This window comes from Fukomys damarensis, unplaced genomic scaffold (genome assembly GCF_012274545.1).
Source record: "Fukomys damarensis isolate Sample0158 unplaced genomic scaffold, DMR_v1.0_HiC HiC_scaffold_16, whole genome shotgun sequence".
NCBI classification, from domain to species: domain Eukaryota; kingdom Metazoa; phylum Chordata; class Mammalia; order Rodentia; family Bathyergidae; genus Fukomys; species Fukomys damarensis.
This window is the reverse complement of record NW_022900928.1, coordinates 116,587,994-116,606,792: the sequence shown is the minus strand read 5'-3', so window position 1 is coordinate 116,606,792 and position 18,799 is coordinate 116,587,994. Positions and strand designations below refer to the sequence as shown.

Below are 18,799 nucleotides of genomic sequence, written 5' to 3'. Positions count from 1 at the left end.
TCAACATAGACCATGCCCTGGCCTTCCAAGCTCAGGTGAAACCTCTCACCCTGGGCAGGAGGACACTTTCCTTTATTTAGAGGCCAGACAGCCCCAACTATGATGTTTCCCCACGGCTTTCACCCACTGCAGTGTCATCTGGATGTGGCAGAAGGACAACAGGCCTGTCCTCCACCTCTCCTCCTCTACCACCCATCCTGCTCCTGTGCAAGACCAGCCAGGGCCTGAAGGGGGCCAGAAGCCTCACCTGGGAGGGCAGGAGGAGACATTGGCCACCTAGGTGTGGCTGCAGGAGGCAGCCCTTTCTCCAGTCCACCCCTGTCATTCCCATTTTTGGTGGGAAACTTTGCCAGCACCTTTTCCCTTTTCTCAGGAGTCAGGGCAAGCTGGGCAGAAGATGGCTCAACAAGACTCCAGGTCCTTTCCCAGGGAGGCCCCAAAGACTCACTCACGCAAGACCACACATTTTATTTTTCCTTCCTTTAATCTTAAGCAAAAGAGACATGGGGTTCAAAAATAAAAATTTCTTTTACCCTCCCCAATCTTTACCCAGTTCCCCCAGTGCAATCCCCTGCTTCCCCAGGGAAGCAGGAAGCAGGGCAGGGGGTGTGGGCATCTCCAGCTGGGGAGGGGGAAGGCAGGGGGTGGTGCCGAGCTCGGTGCTGGTCTCTCTCCAAATATAAATACATGTGTCGAAACTCCTAGGAAATCCTCCACACCCACCACCCAAGCACTCTGGGTTTCTGCCGGCGTTTGGAGGGGGCGGGGGTCCAGGCACCGGCTGGCTGTGGTTTACTGCACCTGCTGAGCCTGCACCCCGCCAGCTTCCTGCTGCTCATTGTAGAAGAGATGGCACTCTGGGTCCCCCCGGATGGTGGGGGCTCCCTGGATCAGCTTCCCGGTGTTGGGGTTCACACACCAGCACTCCCCACGCTGCCCGTTCAGAGACATCTTGCACTGAGGAAAGAGGACAATCTGAATTGAAGAATTCCCCATGACCACCAGCTTTCCCTCCTCTCCACAAGGGGCTGGCGGAACATACACTGAGCTCACGCTGCAAGACGGCCCTTCTCAACCTCAAGTATACACTGGGAATCTGGTTAAAAATGCAGACTCCCGTTCAGTAGGTCTGAGGTGGACCTGAACTTCTTCATGGCTAACAGGCTCCAAAGTGATGCTTATGCTCAGGTCCAGGGATAATGCCTGTCAACAAGGCTGTTGGAGATGCCCAAGACAAAAAAACGCTGCTCCCACCCTCAAGGAGATCCTATTAGCTGAGGGACCTGGTGTACTGGAGTTTAAGTCATACTGTGAGGAGAAAACCACATGTGCGAATAAAGTATGTGCCAGACACTGAGTAAGCAATATATACACCGACCATTCAGTTTATATCTAACACATATACCCACACGATTCTCACAACCACCTGTGAATTGGGTACCAATGTTATTTCCACTTTCGGGTTTGATGAAATTGAAGCCCAGTCTGGTTACGTAACTTGCCCGAGGTCGCACCAGCTAGTAAGAGGCAGAGCTGGGATCCAAATCCAGGCATTCCCATTCTAGGATTGCCTGCCCTTCTCCATAAGCTGACTAGTTATTATTGCAAATTACTTTTGTTACCCATTAAGTTACAGTAGACAGCCTGGTTTTTTCCTTTAGAAGAGATCACTATTTTTTCCGAGCTCCAAATGAAGTCAATGGATTACATTTGGAAGGTAGACATGTTTTAATGCTGATGCTCACAGGTTATCTATGGTCACCTAATATGCACCACCCCCCAAAGCTAGGTTGAAGGCTTGGTTGCTAGCTGGTGAGCTTTTTGAAATGACTGGATTATGAGGATTCTAACTTTCAATGCACTTCTGAGATCATAGTTTGTTGGCATTACTGGGAGCTGATGGAAACAGGAGGTGTAGCCAAGTTGAACAGATCATGCAGGATCATGCAGGTTGACTGGGGACTATAACTGGTCCCTGAGGCCCACTACTCTCTCTGGTCCTCCTCCTGCTCTGCTTCCTGACAACCCTGCCCCACCATGCCCTTCCATCAAGAAAGTCCACCTCACTGAAGGCCCATAGCAATGAAACCAGCCAACCAAGTACTGATTCCTCCAAAGCCATGAGACAAAATGGATCTTCCCTCCTTTAGACTGATTATCTCAGGTGTTTTTTTACAGTGACAAAAAGCTAATACAATGGGGCAAAATGTATGCAAGTGAAGGAGGTGGGAGAGTGAAACCCCCAAGGGATTAGCAGGACACTGTACCCCACCTGTTGGCTTCACACATCCATCTTTTAGGTCAATGCTAACTGCCATTAGGATCACCTGGGAGCTTCATTCATTCCTTCATTCATTCATTTTTGCAGTACTGAGAATTAAACCTGAGAATTTTACATTGAATTATATCCCCAACCCTCTTAGAAGGCAACCAAGCCTTCAACACAATGAGCCTTTTAAGGGGTGTTTCAGATCACAACCATAATGTCCTTCTGAGCATCAGTCTAACATTTAAACAGTTGGTGTGTCTACTCCCCACTTCTGAGTCTTGCTAGGTTACCCAGACTGGGCTCAAACTTGCAATCCCTTGCCTCATCTTCCCAGTATTCTGGGTTTACAGGCCACATCACATCCAGCTTCCTAGGGAGCATTTTAAGATCCTGACACCAAGAAAGAACTCCAAACCTACAAAATTCAAATCTCTACGGGTAAACCCTGGATCCACATTTTTTTAAAGCTTCCAGACAACCCCAGTGTGCAGCCAAGGCTGAGAGCCTCTGCTTGCAAACAGAGTAACATCTGGAAACCACACTCCTCTCCCTCTCCCTCCCACGAGAAATGCACAAGTGCTTCTCCCTCTATAAAAGGACAAAGCGGAGGAAGCGAGGGGTAGGGCAAGTAAAACGCGAATGATCAACTCTTGATCACTACAAGATGATGGGAAAATACTGCATCTCTAAAACGAACAGAAAGAGGAGCTAAGGGCAAAAGGCTCCTAGGGTTAAACTTCTTTAACTTTCCCCAGAACACTTAGAACCGTGTTCTGGTACCATTTTTAGAAATATTCTCAATGGTGTTTCTCCATCCCCAGGTCTCACTTCCCCTGAGGTATCTCACAGAGAGGCTACCTGGCCAATGGTTTCAACCGGTGACTCTGATGATGATGTTCTGATGGAGCTTGTCAGAAATGCAAGTTCCTGATCCCCACCTGCCACACTGAATGGCAGTCTCCGGGGGTGGGCTCAGGCAATGGCTTCAGGTGATTTAATGCTCAGCAAATGCTGAGATGCCTCGGTTATAGGCAATGGTGATGAACCTATGGCATGTATGCTGCACTGGGCTGTTTATACCACTGAAAGTTCTGGAAGGTTCGCCATCACTGTCTCGTGGGCTCTTCTCCAGGAGGCTCCCTCCCTCCCAGATACCAAGCGCCATTGACAGGTGGCTAGTGGAGTCACCCTGACCTGCCTGAGGCCAGGAAGGGAAGCCCCATTCTCACTGGCCTGGCAGCTGGCACTGCCATCCCCGTGGTTACAGAAGCCTGGTCTCTGCTCAGCTCTCAAACCTCAGAGGATTATAGGCGGGTGAGTCAGGAGCCAGGCATTCCAATTCCAGAACCTGGGGCTGAGGAGGAAGCTGCTGCAGCCCATGTTGGTACCTACACTCACCTGTTTGAGGTTGTACAGGCCATGCTTATCACAATTGGGGATGTGTAAGGAGTAGAGGTGCTCCAGAGGGCCCCGATCATCTGGAAGTCTCATGGTGGAGATCCGCTCCAGGACCTGGTCCAATTCCTGCTGGCAGGGGGTCTGTGGGAAGGGACACTTTGAGTAAGAATAAATGGCCCATAAAACACTGGCACCAGGTGCAGTTTCAGAGAGCAGCATGTCCAGGGGGAAGGGACTTTCCCAAGGCCACATGGCTAATAACTACATCCAATAACAACCAACGCTGTGACCTCTTGTATCTAACCCACCTTAATAGTTCAAAATGGGCTCTACCTGCAAATACTGAATTCACTGGTTGTCTCTAGAGTGTCTACATGGCAGAGCCCAAGCTCCATTCCCTGCTATTACCCAAACAGGGCCAAGACTCAAGAGAGCAAAGCTTATCTGGGGAAAGAAAAGGGGGTCCGGACAGCTCAGTGAAGAGAGCATATCACAAGGATGAGCTCTTCCTTCCTGGGATCCATTTTCTTTGGCTATGTCCCAAAGCCAAAAGGAAATACAGAAATTTCAGAAGACACTACATCCAGTCCACTTCACAGTCATCAGTGCTGACCAGCCTACAGGCTACTGAATATGTTGGTGGCAGCACTAGGAACACAAGTATGTTAACTATAGATTGCACATGGGCTATAGTGGGGTGCCTGTCCCAACTGTGAGATCCCCTTCCGTACCCACCTACAACCAGATCTGACCCCACTAACCCTGGCAGGTGGTGGCCGCAGCTTCTTGGGCTCTTCCAGGCCGAGGTGGTGTTTTCCACCTTTGCCCATCTGCCGGTGCTGCTCGGTGACTTTCTCCCGGAAGACAGCCAGCTCCTTCATGCCTGACTTGAGTGGTTTCCGGCCAGCACTGCCTCCACCTCCCAACATGTTCATGGTTCCATCTACATGGTTCTCGCCCAGGCTTCCCTCAGAGTGCTCATCACCATTGTCTAAATAAAGAGGAAAGAAGAGCTTCAGCCCTGTTCCCCGGGAGACAGGCTCACTGGGACTCCTGATGCTGGGGAGGATGGAGAAAAGTAAGGACAAGGATGAGGTGACAAGCATCTAATGAGTGCCCACCGTGAGCCAGGGCCCACACTCAACAATTTACACAGATTATCCATTGCAGTTTCACAGGAGATCTTAAGTGAGAACTTCTGGCACCCTCACCCAACTTTTCCAGACAGAGAAGAGAAGGGTCACAGGGGCCAATCACTTGGTCAAATACCAAGCCTATAACGCCAGACAGAGCAGAGGAGCACAGAAGGCTGAATGCCTCTACAAGGCCCTCAATGTGGGATGGGATTAGGACCTTTCTGGAGTCCATCAGTACCTCCCAGGTTCAGCCACACAAGCCAAATTCAATTTCTTCATCATTTATGGCCTAAAAGGTATAGACTAGATTTTGGGTTTGCTTGTTTTAGTGCCACAAAGATTACCGAGCCATGACATGCCTGGCAGGGGAAGGTAAGACAGAAAGCCTCACTGCCAGCCAGGGCTGGTCTGCAGTACTCCACTCATTCACTCTTTATTTGCCAATCTGCCCATGCCAAGAAGTTCCCATAGTGCTTTGGTCCTGGGCTGCTAGATCACTACTCTACTGGCTCTTCCATGTTCAAATCTATAGTACCTGTGCATCATGGATCCCCATCCCCACTACACTCTGAGTCTTAAGTACTTCATAGCCCAGGGCATGAATCTTCATCAAGATGTCTGTCTGAGAAGCATCACATCTCTTTAGACCTTCTTAAACCTAGTGTGTGCCCAGCCCTGGTAGAGGGGACCTTGAGAGAGCCCCCAGATACCACAGTCCCTTCCTGACTGAGACATGTCCAGCTGGGACACAGTAAGAAGAATGGCATATGATCAAGTTGTAACCAGAGGGACAAGTCGCATTGTGCTCTATAAGAGCAAGGAGTCGAAGAGCACAGGCCAGCCCCTTGTAGATGTGAGCAGAGCAGAGTGAACAGAGCCTCACACTCCACTGCCCCAAACCACCAAACTACAGCAGATTCCAACACAGTCTAGGTGGATGCAAAGGGGATGTTTTTCATCAAATCATGCATTTTCTCTTCCACTTTATTGCACCTTCAAAAACTTAACAGTCCCAATCACAACACAGAATGGCTTTTAAAGTACATCTACACATGGGCTTAAGCCAAAGCACCCAGTACACGGTGGTCCCTTCTGAACTCAGGTAATGGTGGTAGACTCCACTGTCCCTCTCCTGAGCAGTGTTACATGGTGAAAAAGGTCAGCACTTACTATATAAGGAGAGCTGCAGTGTTTCAAGTTGTGAACTATGTACCATTTGGCTAAGAGACAGGGGTACCTCTTACATGCCATATGTAGCATTATTCAACAAAGATTGTCCCTTGCAACTAAGTTTGACACCTGGTTGGTTCTCACGGGCACTCAGGGCATCATTGCTGGCTGAAGGATGCATACTCAGGTTAAATCCCAACTCTGCCACTTTCTCTAGAAGTTGAGTTTCCCTGCAAATCACCTCTCTGTGCCCCTGCTTTACTCACCGGAAATGGTTGCACAGTAACAGTTCCTTCTTCACACAACTACTGAGGGAATACTGTAGGTGAAGCACTTAAAATACAACTTGGAGGGCCTGGGATTTAGCTCAGTGGCACTGCACCCGCCTCGCAAGCATAAGTTTGATCCCCGGTACTGAGAAAAAAGTAAAATACAACTTGGTACAGAAACTCTCTATCCATGCTGTTGGCGATGATCATTTTGATGATGACGATGATTGCCCATTATCTGCCCCCTCAGCAATGTAGAACCTGACTAGCAACCAGGAAGCAAAGGAAAACAAGACCTTGAGCATCAAAATGGCCGCGACTGCATCTTTTTCTAGTGAAGATCAGGGAAGAACCTTGATGGCTCACAACACTGTTGTGCCGGTAAACCTGGTTTCAGGATGTCTGGCATCCAAGGTCATCACAGAATAAAATCAAATCATCAAAAGTAAAGGAAGAAGAAACATACAGGGATAAGAACTATCAAAGGAAAGGGGGAAAGAGGGGCATTAAAAAAAAAAACATAAGAACTCTAGGGACATTTTGTGCATGGCAAATCATTCCACACCCATCCAGGACCCATCCATGTTTTACAGCCCAAAGCAAGAATTATATTAAATTGATGATGACCTCGAGACATCACAAAGGGGGCAAGGTCAAGAATTCAGCATGAAAAAATATTTCTATCCAAAATTGTTAAAATTTAGAGAAGCGGAACTTGAAACATATAAACCTGAAAAATTCTCCTATCTGGAATGGCTATTTCCCCAGGGCTGCTGGGTACCCTGAATTTCACCATAAACCAAGCAAGATTAAATCCCATTTTAGCTGCCCCAGGAAACACCCACAGAGAAGTCTAAGGTCTCAGTGACTGCATCCTAACTGGGTGGGGACCTGTCTCACCAATACTCAGACCCAATACTCTCCTCCCCCATACTGCTCCCCCATTCTTTGAGATGAGAAGCAGCAGAAATTCAAACTCCAGGAGTAGGTTTAGTTTCCCTGCTCACCAGCCACTAGTTTCCCCAGAATGGGACACCAAGTCACTTCGTCATGCTAACACTTTTCTCTGTACCACTGGCTCCCTGAAGGGTCACCAGTGGGATCAACCACGAAGATCACCCCTGCCCTCTTCGGATAGTTAAGGGAGACAGACCCAAGAATGTCTGAGATGGGTCAAACCTAGAAATGAAGCAGGAGTTACAGTACCATGCAGATGCTGGCCTGGGGTGAGGGGACTCACCCCCATTCACACACCCCCCCATCTGCTGTAATTCCAGACCTGCTTCTCTGCACCTAGACTTGGGTGGCAAATTCCCTGCCTCTTCCACACAGAAGAAAACAGGTGGCTCATGAAAGCCCCAGCCACACTGGACCTTCCCAACCATCCTGGACCAAAGTGAAAAGGACAAAATAGGAACTTTGACTTGCCCTTGCCCAAGTGTTTTGTCCTCAAGATCTCCCTTAGCTTCATCCCTCGCCTGCTCACACAGCCCTGCCCAGCTGGCTTCCTACCAACAGAGGCAGGAAGAATTTCTGGAGACCTCCACTCCACTTCCAGACTGGAGACTGTGTTCTGCTCACATGGTAAAGATGAGAACTCTGTGGAATCTGCTGGTGCAACACCACACCAGTTCTAGAACCTTCCACTCTGCAGGCAGGGAGCCTGTGACTCTCAGAAGCTGACTCCAACCTTTTTTGGGAAGAAGCTGTCTACCCATTCCAAGGTTTGAGTTAAGATGGTCAGTCTCTACAATGGCTATAATTACATGTACCCTAATTGAAGCAGCAAAGGTAGCTCATGGTTAGAATCACCTCAGAGCTTCCAGGAAGGATCCATCCACCCCAACCTGGTCCCTGAAACATCCTTTGGAATCAAGGTTTCTCAACCACAACACAACAGCTGGACCAGATAATGCTTTGTCACAGTGGGCTGTCCTGTGCATTATAGGGCACTGAACAGCACCCCTGGCCTCTACCACCTAATACCAGTAGCACCCTCCTGCAGTGGACAATGCAAACTGTCCTCACTGCCAAATGTGCCTGAGAGGCAAAATCGGGCTTAGACAGAATCTCTATTCTGGAGTCAGTGGTTATCCAAAGGGCTGGCACTTTCAGAGCCATAGCTAATGTGGCAGTAAGACTCTACAAAAAGCTGATCCAGCTCTACTATATTCTTCTGCAGTAGCCAAGATCCTCCAGGACCCTCCATCCTCAGGTGCACCAGTCCACAGCTCCTTAAGGTGTAGGGTATAGGGGTCACACCTGGGCATGGCAGAGCAGTCTGCTCTCCACACTTCCCTAAGCTCTCCCAGGTAGCATCCCCTGACTGAGTTCTCAAAGTCACCCCAACATTCAATGCTCCAAAGATCCTCTTCCAACTCTGGAAACATATTTGAGGAGAGAGAGAGGGCACAAAGAAGGGTATGTGCACTCAGGTCTGAGGCTGCAAGAAGAGCCAATCTGCCCACGACACAGCAGGTACAGGGCTGAGGGGCCTAGGTAATGTTTTAATGTATTTTAAAATCAAAACAGTAACAAACTTTGTTAAAAAGTAAGAATGTATAATACTGATATACTTTCATTCATAAAACCATGTGATTTTAAGTGGATAATGTGACTTTAAAATAGTTTCATGGAAGGAGTCCCCAAAAATGTCTAGGGCCCATGAAGGTCATAATGGGATCCCGGTCCCAGGTTGCAGGAGGCAGGGGGTGAATGGACAGTTTTCTCTTAGAAGTACAGGGTTGGCTTTCTGTCCTGAGATGTCCCCGACTTCTCTGAGGTGAAGGTCATCTTGTCCACCCCCACAGAGACCACCTGGATTCGAGGGTATGTTTCGTTCCATTCCTTTATCGATCTCACCACCAACAACAAACATGTCAACGTGATGAGGAAATCAATGGGCTGGTTTGCTGACGCAGGATCTTTTAGAAGCCAAGCAGCATCCGTTTCTCTCTGGAACAGGCTTTGGAACCCAAGTCCAGTGGCTGTCACGTCTAGAAGCCAAAGCCCAAGGAAGAGAAATTTTGACTGAGTAGAAATAAGAAAGAATTGTAGGCTGAGTAAAGTATCCATGCTGTGTTACTGTTCTGGGCTAGAGGTTCAAGGATGCAGGCCCCAAGTCTAATTGCCTAAGTCTGAATTCTAGCTTTTTTAGTTGGATTTGCAACCCTAGGTAAGCTAGTTGATCGCTCATCTGTATAAAGAGGACAAATAGCATCCATCTCCAGTGGGCTGCTGGGAAAATCCCAAAAGATGTTGCCTGCACAGGTAGTGAATGCCTGAGACTATAGGAACACCTGGTGTTACTCTTAGCTGCTTCTCACCCACCCACACTGCCTTGCACCTCACAATTTACCGAGTTCCTCCCATACATTCTCCAAGAGGCAATAGGAGCGATCTTCAAAAAAACATTCCAGATGTGGAACTCCAGCTACAAATGGAATTTTCCCTCAGAACAAAAATACCAAGTTGTACTTTTTTCTGCCTAAGAGAGCTCCAGAATAATATTTATTAAGCGATCACTTATGTATGCAGCTCTGCAGGCTACAGTACAGAGGTCACTATAAGAAACCGTTCTTGGCCAAGCATAGTGGCTCATGCCTGTAATTCCAGCAGTCTGGGAGACTGAGACAGGAAGATCACAAGTTTGAGGCCAGCCTAGGCACCTTAGTGACTGAACAAAAGCCCGCTTCGAGATAAAAAATGTAAAGGTGTTGGGGATGTAAGTCATTGTGGAGGCCCTGGGTTCAATCCCCAGTAAGAGAAAAGAAGGAAGAAATGTGGGGGAGGGAGAGTGACTGTTGGTTCTTAGCAATCCAAATGGCATCATCAGTGTACAAAGATTCAGGCTTAGAAGTGACTGATAGGGATCTCCAAGGCTCCTAAAGAGACTCCAAGACTTCTATTTATGGAATGGTAAGCATTAGCTCTTCTCTCCTATGTAGCAATGGAAGAAATGGGTCCACACTGAAGCTGGGCCTTTCCTGATTATATAGAGAAGCTCAAGATCTTCCCCAGAGAAGGAGACAACAGAACATGTAATCCCAGTGCCACTGAGTGAAGGGTTGAAGAACAGGGGTACTCTCATCCCTGCCCTGGTTGTTGCCATTTATTCCTATCTCAGACATTTAGATATAAGAAGAAATGGATCCAATGTCCCACTGGAGAGGTGACAAGTCTGGGTCTCAGAAGGAGTGCCATCTGGATCTACAGGAGCAAATACACCCTGCTGCTATTATCAAAGGTGCATGCCAGGCTGGGGATTTAGCTTGTGGTTCTGCCACCTGTCTCACAAGCACAAGGACCCACGTTTGAACCCTGGTACCAAAAAAAAAAAAAAGTTCATGTGGCCACCCACTGTCCTCTCTACACACTCTTACTAACCTAGCCAGGAGGCCAGCTGGCTGACACCCGAGGAGAATGCGTTATATCTACAACTATGCATCAATATCTGGTTCCCACACTTCATTTTGGCATATTCCTTTTTTCCAATGGCATCAGTGACCTTACTCAATGTGTCAAATCCTTGTTTCAGTAGTCTTATTTCTCCTAGTGCTATGTTCTGACCTCAGTGCTCCACTTAGAATTTCGTGATTCCCCATCTGTGTGAGACCTCAAAGCAATCTTAAGAAAATAGGCCCCAAGAATCTAAAAGCAATCTCCTAGTCTCCCTTGCTTGGGATGAATGGCATTGGCCCTTATCTAGCCGCAGTTAAGAAAATACCTTTCTCCAAAGCATCACATATATTCCTAATAGCTCAGCGTGTCTCTCTGCCTTTTCTTCTATGTATTCTGAAGAAATCCTAACCATCTTCCAGCCTTCTCTTTGTATCTCATGGTTATCTTGAAATTTAAGGGCTGGGCACCTGAGAGATGATCTAATCCTGCCCTGGAACTTTTACCACCTCCAGTGGATATAACTTCTTTACAAGTAATGACATTCCAGACCCTTTCAAGAACTACTTTCTGATTACTGGGCCAGAGGGATGAATGCTGCCTGCTTTCCTGGTTGGACACTGACTAGGCACAGAACAAGTCTTCTTTGTTAATTCTCCCCAAAATGTGCTTAACCTTGACATATCTTGGGCAAACAAATATATCCTACTCTTCCTCCCCAGACAACTTCTCCATTAATATCCATGGCAGTGAACAATTCACTAACAGCCTCAAATGGACAAAGAACACTAGCAATCAAGTGCTCTGAATTCCATCTTTGCTACTTATCACTCATCCATCATTTTGGCCGAATCTTTTAATCTTTCTGAACTCTAAAATTTTTCAAGTCTAAAACATGGGGCCAGTCCTGCTTAAACGATAGCTACTATTTTAATAGGATACAATCTGATCTTAATTTAAACTCTCAATGTGAGCAAAATTTAGACTGGGCAAATAATCTATTTCTTGAGTTGATAAATGTATGTAGGTAGGAAGGCAGTGGTACCTAATCGGTAGAATGGTATTAAAAAAAAAGTAAGTTGTAAGTAAGTTCCTCAATACTGTCTGTCTGGATGTCTTCTGAAGACTAATATTGTTGATTGTTTAAATTTTCTTTTTCTTTCAGGGCTGGGAATTGAACCCAGAGCCTCATACATTCTAGGTAAGCACTCTACTACTAATACCCTCAGCTCTTTAATTTTTTTTTGTGGGGGGGGGCCTTGCCTCAGTTAGAAGTCTGGAGTAGATTTTGTGGTGGTTTGTTTGTTCTGTTTTTGCTTCCCCTCCCCCTCAGTTCTTGGACTCAAACCCAGGACTTTGCACATGTTAGGCACACATTCTACCAGTGAGCCACATCCCCAGCCCGGTTTTTTACATTTTTTATGTTGCTAAATATTATAGCTCTCTGCCATTTGATGGAAATCCTTGGACAAGATTGGATTCATCTAAATTAACTCTGTTTTCGGACGAGATCAGGTGCGTTCAGGGTGGTATGGCTGTAGACAACTTTTATTTTCAAATTTTAGGGGAAGAGAGAAAGAGGAAAGAAAGGAAGGACAGTGGCTCATAATGCCATGTCTGTAAGGATAAACTTGCCAACACATAAGAAATAGTTTCTGTTGGAGAAAACTGAGAATTCAAAGCTAGTCCCTTTGCATGGCTGATTGTAATCTCCAAACTCGATCTACGTGGCTGCAATGTTCCACAATACAGCCATCAACAGGCTGGGACTAATCATGTAGGTCATGCCGCAGATAGATAGGGAGTTAGAAGGGGGGTTCTGTTTGTTATTTTTTGTAGCTAAATTTTAACCTGAAGACTTTAGTCTCTCTGGGTGAGTGACACTGTTTGTGTGTCTTCCTCCATATTTTTTCAAAAGGTCAGAGGCAACAGTCAGCTCTGGCCTCTTGTGCTACAATTCTGAATGGTGTGCAGGAGCGTCTGTCCTGGTGTACACTGTCCCCCAGAACGCATTCCAGCTTGATGACCTTCTCCCAGTTTGTAAACTCATCTATCCCCTGCTGACATCCAGCTTCGTTTCAAGCTCCCTTCCTACTTTTTCCACTCTGTGACCCTTCCTTGGAAAGAACTAGGAGAACTCCTCATAGACCAATACATCAGTCACCCCTCTCTGAGTTCCTCTGGTGGGAGAAAACGCCTCTGTGAATGTAACTGATCTACAACTCTCCTAGGCTCCTCATCCAGGGATCATCTTGTGGCTCCCACAGCCCTATACTGCCTGGCTAAATATTGACAACCTCAGAAAACTGTCAAGTGGAAAGACAAATAAATAAACAGTGCCACCTTCCTTGGAAAGTGCAAGGAAGCCCCAGAAAATTACAGGAGGGCACAGCACCAACAACACAACCACAGAATCCTCTCCATGCCTAAGTTTTTGGTAGAGTGGAACTCCTTGGAACACCAACTGTTACGTACAAGCCTGAGTCAAGTAATTCTGGCATGACAGGAAGAACAGTGCTGGTCAGAATGTCAAGGACCAAGATCCCCATCCTGCACCATGACTCTGCTATCCAGGTATCTGAGTGATACCAGGCAGGGTATTGAGCTGGGTTGGGCTTCAGTGTCCTCCTTTGAGGGTTCAGGGGTTAGACCAGGTCAGTGGTTTCCAAACAAAGCTGTCCACCAGAAGAAATCATCTCAAGAGCTTGCTAACAGCAGTCCTGGGTGCAGCCCCCTAAGATCCAGAAACAGCAAGCCTGGACAAATTCCAAGGAACCTATATTTTGATCAAGACCCTTCAAGCTTCAGCATTTTCAGGATCTCCCATTCTTTATGATTCCCTCTTCTCCCCAGGTTTCATGGAGAACTTGGTAAGGGGAGAATGGTGCTTCATTTTTTTTTCTCTGAGAAGTATGTCCTGGGATTGGGGATGTAGCTCAGTGGCAGCAGAGCATTTCTTTGCCCAATGTGCAGAGGCTCGATCTTCAGTAAGAGCAGGGACTGGGGCTCACATACAAACTTCTCAAAGTATACTCATAAGCACGAGCTCTTTCTATCCATTGGCTCATGGATTTGTGAACAATGTTGGGCATACACAGAGGGGCCCTTCTTGGCTGGGCATCGTGGAGATTTCTAGAGCACGCCCTCACATGGCCATCTCATCTTGGGCTCCCCCTGAGTGAGCAGAAACAGCAGGGCGTCTCCAGAGCCTCCCTGCCTGTGCACACTCTAAAGGACTGCTTTATAAACATCAGGGTCATTCCTGGAATCGCAAGGACCTGGAGAGGGTCAGGGCTGAGGCAGACAGCTTGAAAAAACAAAAACATGCTCAAATTCAGCCAAGGTCCTTTGAGGCTCTTCGAGCCAAGCTGTCCTTGAAGAGCCAGGGAAACTGATATCAAGATGGCAAACAGCATGATCAGCTTTCACTCCTTCCCATGGGTCCTGAACATTCCTCTGTGGGCTCCCTGGGAACTGGCAGGGTGACCTAGCTGCTGACAGTCCAAGTGAGTTGAGTGGGCACTGGTGTAGAGTTAGACCAGAGGTTATGGGAACAGGAAGGCCGCACCTGACCCCACAATTCTACTTGTCTCTACATGTGCACAAGAACACATGCACAGAAATTACTCATAGTTGCAACCATCAGCAACCTGACCTGCTAGGCTTTCAGTGAGTGACTGGATAAATACAATCAGCAGGGAATTCTAGTGGAATGATATATAGTATTTAAAAAGATAAGCTCTCACCTGTCTTTGGCAGAGATTTCAAACACCTAGTACTGACAAGGAAAATGAAATGTTTTACATACATTTTCAAAGAAAACTTGACCGATATTGGCCATCCATCATATAAATATGTGCATCCATATACATAAAAGCATTGTGGTCATCCATTACATATATATATAAAATCCATTTAGCTAAGAAAGATAAACAGTAAATACTGCATGCTAATGGACAAAATATTAACCACATGCAGTTCTGGGTGATAGGCTAGTATTACTATGTTGTTCTTAGTAGTCTTCCACATATTTAAACTTAGATGACTAGGCTGAGCATGTAGCTCAGTGGGGGTAGAGTGCTTACTTAGCACATGTGAAGTCCTCAACAATCAATAAATAAGAAAATAATCACTTCCCGCACTATCCATCTCTTGCCTTTCGGTTGAATCAGGATATCAGTAAACTTTGAATGCCCCCAGAACCCTAGTGGCTGCAAGACAACCTACCTCCCAACAGTGAAGTGGCCCCCTTCAACGCCACCCTCTTTGGCTAATGCAACCAGTGTCCTTCACTCACCAGTCAGGGCTATGTCGTGGGCTCCTTGACTTTTCTCTGTGCCACAAAGAACTGGGAAATGAATCCGAGAAAACCAGAAAATAGTGGGAGAGGGTCAATGAATCAAGAGGGTGTGATGAAGGAATCAAGATGGCTCAGGCCAGAGAATGGAAAGCTAAGAGACAAGCTCACCCTGGCACAGCCCGGAGGCTGGGGCAAGGGGCACCATGAGGTACAGAGTGTTGGAGGCGTCCAAGGGCCAGTAATACTCAACAGAAAGGAGACAGCTGTTCTGTCTCCCGGAGGTTAAGAGAGGGAACAGCTTTAAACTAGAGATGGAGGTTAGAAGCCATCCAACAGTTTCAAGAGAAAGAACAATAACAATTAACAAATTGCAGCTAAGAAAAACTTGCACAATGTCTTACATAGTTTCGGAAAAAGCTTTTGAGAAGGAAAGAGGATGGACAATGGGGCCTCCAAGGCGTCCAGAGGCCATTTGGTGGATTCAGTGAAGAGGACTGCTGGACAAAACATCCTGGTAATTCGACTCCACTTCCTCCCAGCACTTTAGCCTGATCCTCGAACAAAGGGCAGTGAGTAGGTCTGTGATTTCCCTTTCTTCTAGGAAAGCTGGAAGCTTTTTGGAGGTACAAACTTGGTCTTAGCTTCTTTTTTTTTCTTTTCTTGTGCCACTGGGGATTGAATCCAGAGCCTCATGCACTCTGCCACTGAGCTATACCCTCAGCCCCTAGTCTTAGCCTCTAATGAGCTTTAAAAAAATTATACTGAACCAAAGGACAGGAAGGGAGATATTTGTGTATGCATCTGCTTTTCAAGAATGTAGATATTGTGCTTTCCATTTCCAAGACTGAAGCAGACTCCTATCAAATTTGATTCTCTTACTTCCAGTCTGTATTCACCATGAAGGGACCTCATTATTTAAAACATCAACATCTTGCCAAGAATGGTGGGACCTTCCTATAATCCCAGCAATAGGGAGGCTGAGGCAGGAGGATCTATCTGTGAGTTCAAGGTCAGTCTGGCCTCTACAGTGAGTTAAAGGCCAGTATGAACTACATAGCCAGACCCTATCTCGAAAATAAATAAATAAATAAATAAATACAAACAACAAGATGTTTCCAGAGCTTTGGTCACAAAGCAAAGAACTACTTGCTTATTTGCAATATATCTCTTCTGACTTAATTTCTTCTCCTTAGGTAATATTTAACTTTTAATAGTTTTTGTTGCCCCCGTCCAGCATTAAAAGCACGTACTCCATCAAGATTAAAAAAAAAATAAAACAAAACAAAATAGAAAAAACAGCTGACCAAGCTAAGAGAATCATACCCATTACCGTACAGCAAGAGTGCCCTAACTTTTGGCTTGCTTGGGCCACTCTACATAAAGAATTGTCTTGGGCCACATGTGCAATAGCTCAGTGGTGCCACCACCTGTCTCATAAGCCCAAGGTCCCAAGTTTGAGCCCCAGTACCCCACCCAAAAGAATGTATATATATTTCATGTATATTAGTAACAAACCTCCTGACTATGCTTGGTGGGCACGGGAGGTAGAGTTAGTCAGTGCCACAGTCCATCACCACCAATAGTCCACGCTCAAGCACTACACAGTCAAATCATGCAAAATATCACTAAAAATCCTGACAGTGCTACAAGTTTACACAATGGTGCACACCTATAATCCCAGATACTCAGGAGGCTGAAACAGGAGGATCCCAAATTCAAGTCCAACTTGGCCAACTTAGTGAGAGCTTGTCCCAAAATAAGTTTTAAAAAGGTCTATCTGGAGGCATTACTCAGTAGCAGACCACTTGCCTAGCATGTGCATAACCCCTAGGTTAAATCCCCAACGTCATAAATCCCCTGTTGTAAAGGACCACATTACTAGATGTCCAGGGTGGTTCAAGGCCTGCAGCCTGCCTTAGAGTAACTTATTACATTCTTTTGTCTCATTTTTCTGGACTCTCTTTTAGGCCTCTAGTAGAAAGAATAGATAGGAGGGGTAAAGAGAGGCACTGAGTACATGAAGCATGAAGTAGGACAGGAAATACTCTTGCCTTTCCCAAGACCCATATTCAAGTCACTGTCCCTACATGCGGTTCTGATGGAGCAATCCCCAGGCCATCTTGCAGTGATAGAGCTGACCCTCCCAACTCCTCTCCCACTACCCTCCCCTTCTGCCAGCCCCTTCTCCATCCCTGTAATGCTCTTCCCAGACACTTCAACCTGACAAACAACCTAAAGAATGCAAAAAGAAATTTAAAACCTGCAAAGATGTCCAGGACTGTCAGCCACACTCTCAAACCAGCACAAGAAGTGTCCTGAATATAAATAAGTGTCTTTAAATAGGTCACCATGCTTTTTTCTTTCTTCAACGAAAAGTTCACTGATTGTGTCTGATCTAATACTGCATCACATTGTCGCCTTCCTTGGCTATGCCCTCTTGGTTTAGGAAGCAGCAAACCAAACCAAATTTGGCCAGCAGAGACTCTAAAGAGAATCATCACCTCTGGGCTATAAATGGGCCGTGGCTGGCCATCAAGCTATTGGTAGAACCATAGTAAGGGACAACTTCAATGGCTGTGACTTCCCACTGGAAAGACAGACTCCACACTTGGATTCTTAAAAGGCTTCCCAAAGCCAAAGGCAGCTGTCCCAGTAGCCACACCCCCTAGCAGGACTAAGATGATCAATCATGACATATTTAAACAGGCATTTGACTTTCTCCTGATCTGTGCTGAGATTAGGGAGAAAAGAAAGAATCAGAACTTGTATAACATCATTTGATTATCTGGTTTCTGTGCTGCATAACTTTGTTTTATCATCATGCAGTCACAAGGTTGATAATTTCTTATTTGCATTCACACTTGATAAAGAGAACCACAAAGTTGGAGGTCAACAGTACAAAGTCATGGAGCCAGTGTCAGAGCCAAAACCAAACGCGGGCTATTCAGCTCCATAGCTCTTCACCAACCAGAATGGCATCTGGTCACTGGTACCACTGAAGAGAAGACTAAACCAAGACCTTATAAGCCCAGCACTTCACTCTGGTTACTCTACAGGACCCCTGTAGGTTCCAAGGACTGAGGCCATCAGTCACAAGCCAGCTAGTCCCACCCAACAGCAAAAGCCTTTCTCTGACCCAGGAAACCATCCCACCCCTCCCTCTTTATCCAGCTTGGCGCACCTCCTGCCACTGTTTCTATGGAAACCACCCAGCGTTATCAGACTGTCACAAGGGCTGGGTGAAGGACACAGGGGAATTGCCATTCTCATTTCTTCTTGGCCTCAGGCACTTTAGAAAGCAAGTTTGCCATCCAGAGGCAACTTGGCACCTCCATCCAGAAGTAAAGACAACAGACCTAAGAGAAACTTCTTGTAGAGTTGTAAAAAAGAACATTTTCGAGAAGTTATGCTTTAATTACTGCCTTCCATGGAAAAGGAACATTTCCAAGAAGCAGTACGCAATGCACTCTGCTTTTGTGCATGTATAGAACATCTGGTGGAGCAGAGTACTGGAATGAGAACCCACAAATCTGCACTTCCTTGGCACTGGAACCTCAATGAACCCTTGATTTCTCTACCTGACAAGTGAGGAGAATCCTAAGACTAATATACACAGGGTAGAGGTTGGGGGGATAACCAACCTAAGGGGAGGAGGGGAAGAAGTCTAGAACAAAGCACTTACTTACCATTGTTCTATCCTTTATCCTTCAATGAACACTAATGATTCTCTGTAACCCACAATCTAATGGGGTCCCTCCAGCTAGAAGGTCTTCATCTTCTCAACTCTGCATTAGGACAAACACATTGAACAGGCTCCTCTTGCATCCCACCCCTGACAAGGCTTCAGACCCCCCCCCCC

General features: G+C 46.4%; 1 protein-coding gene across 1 annotated transcript in view; it reads right to left on the bottom strand.

The window, feature by feature from the left end:
• Positions 1–465: 465 nt before the first annotated feature.
• Igfbp2 (insulin like growth factor binding protein 2) overlaps positions 466–18,799 on the bottom strand; it is a 26,681-nt gene continuing 8,347 nt past the window's right edge. Inside the window, exons 3-5 of the mRNA XM_019205697.2 lie at positions 4,429–4,658; positions 3,668–3,808; positions 466–957 (exon numbers count right to left, since the gene is read on the bottom strand). Coding sequence (XP_019061242.2) covers positions 793–957; positions 3,668–3,808; positions 4,429–4,658 — 536 coding nt within the window. The 3' untranslated portion in view covers positions 466–792. The remainder of the gene's footprint in view (positions 958–3,667; positions 3,809–4,428; positions 4,659–18,799) is intronic.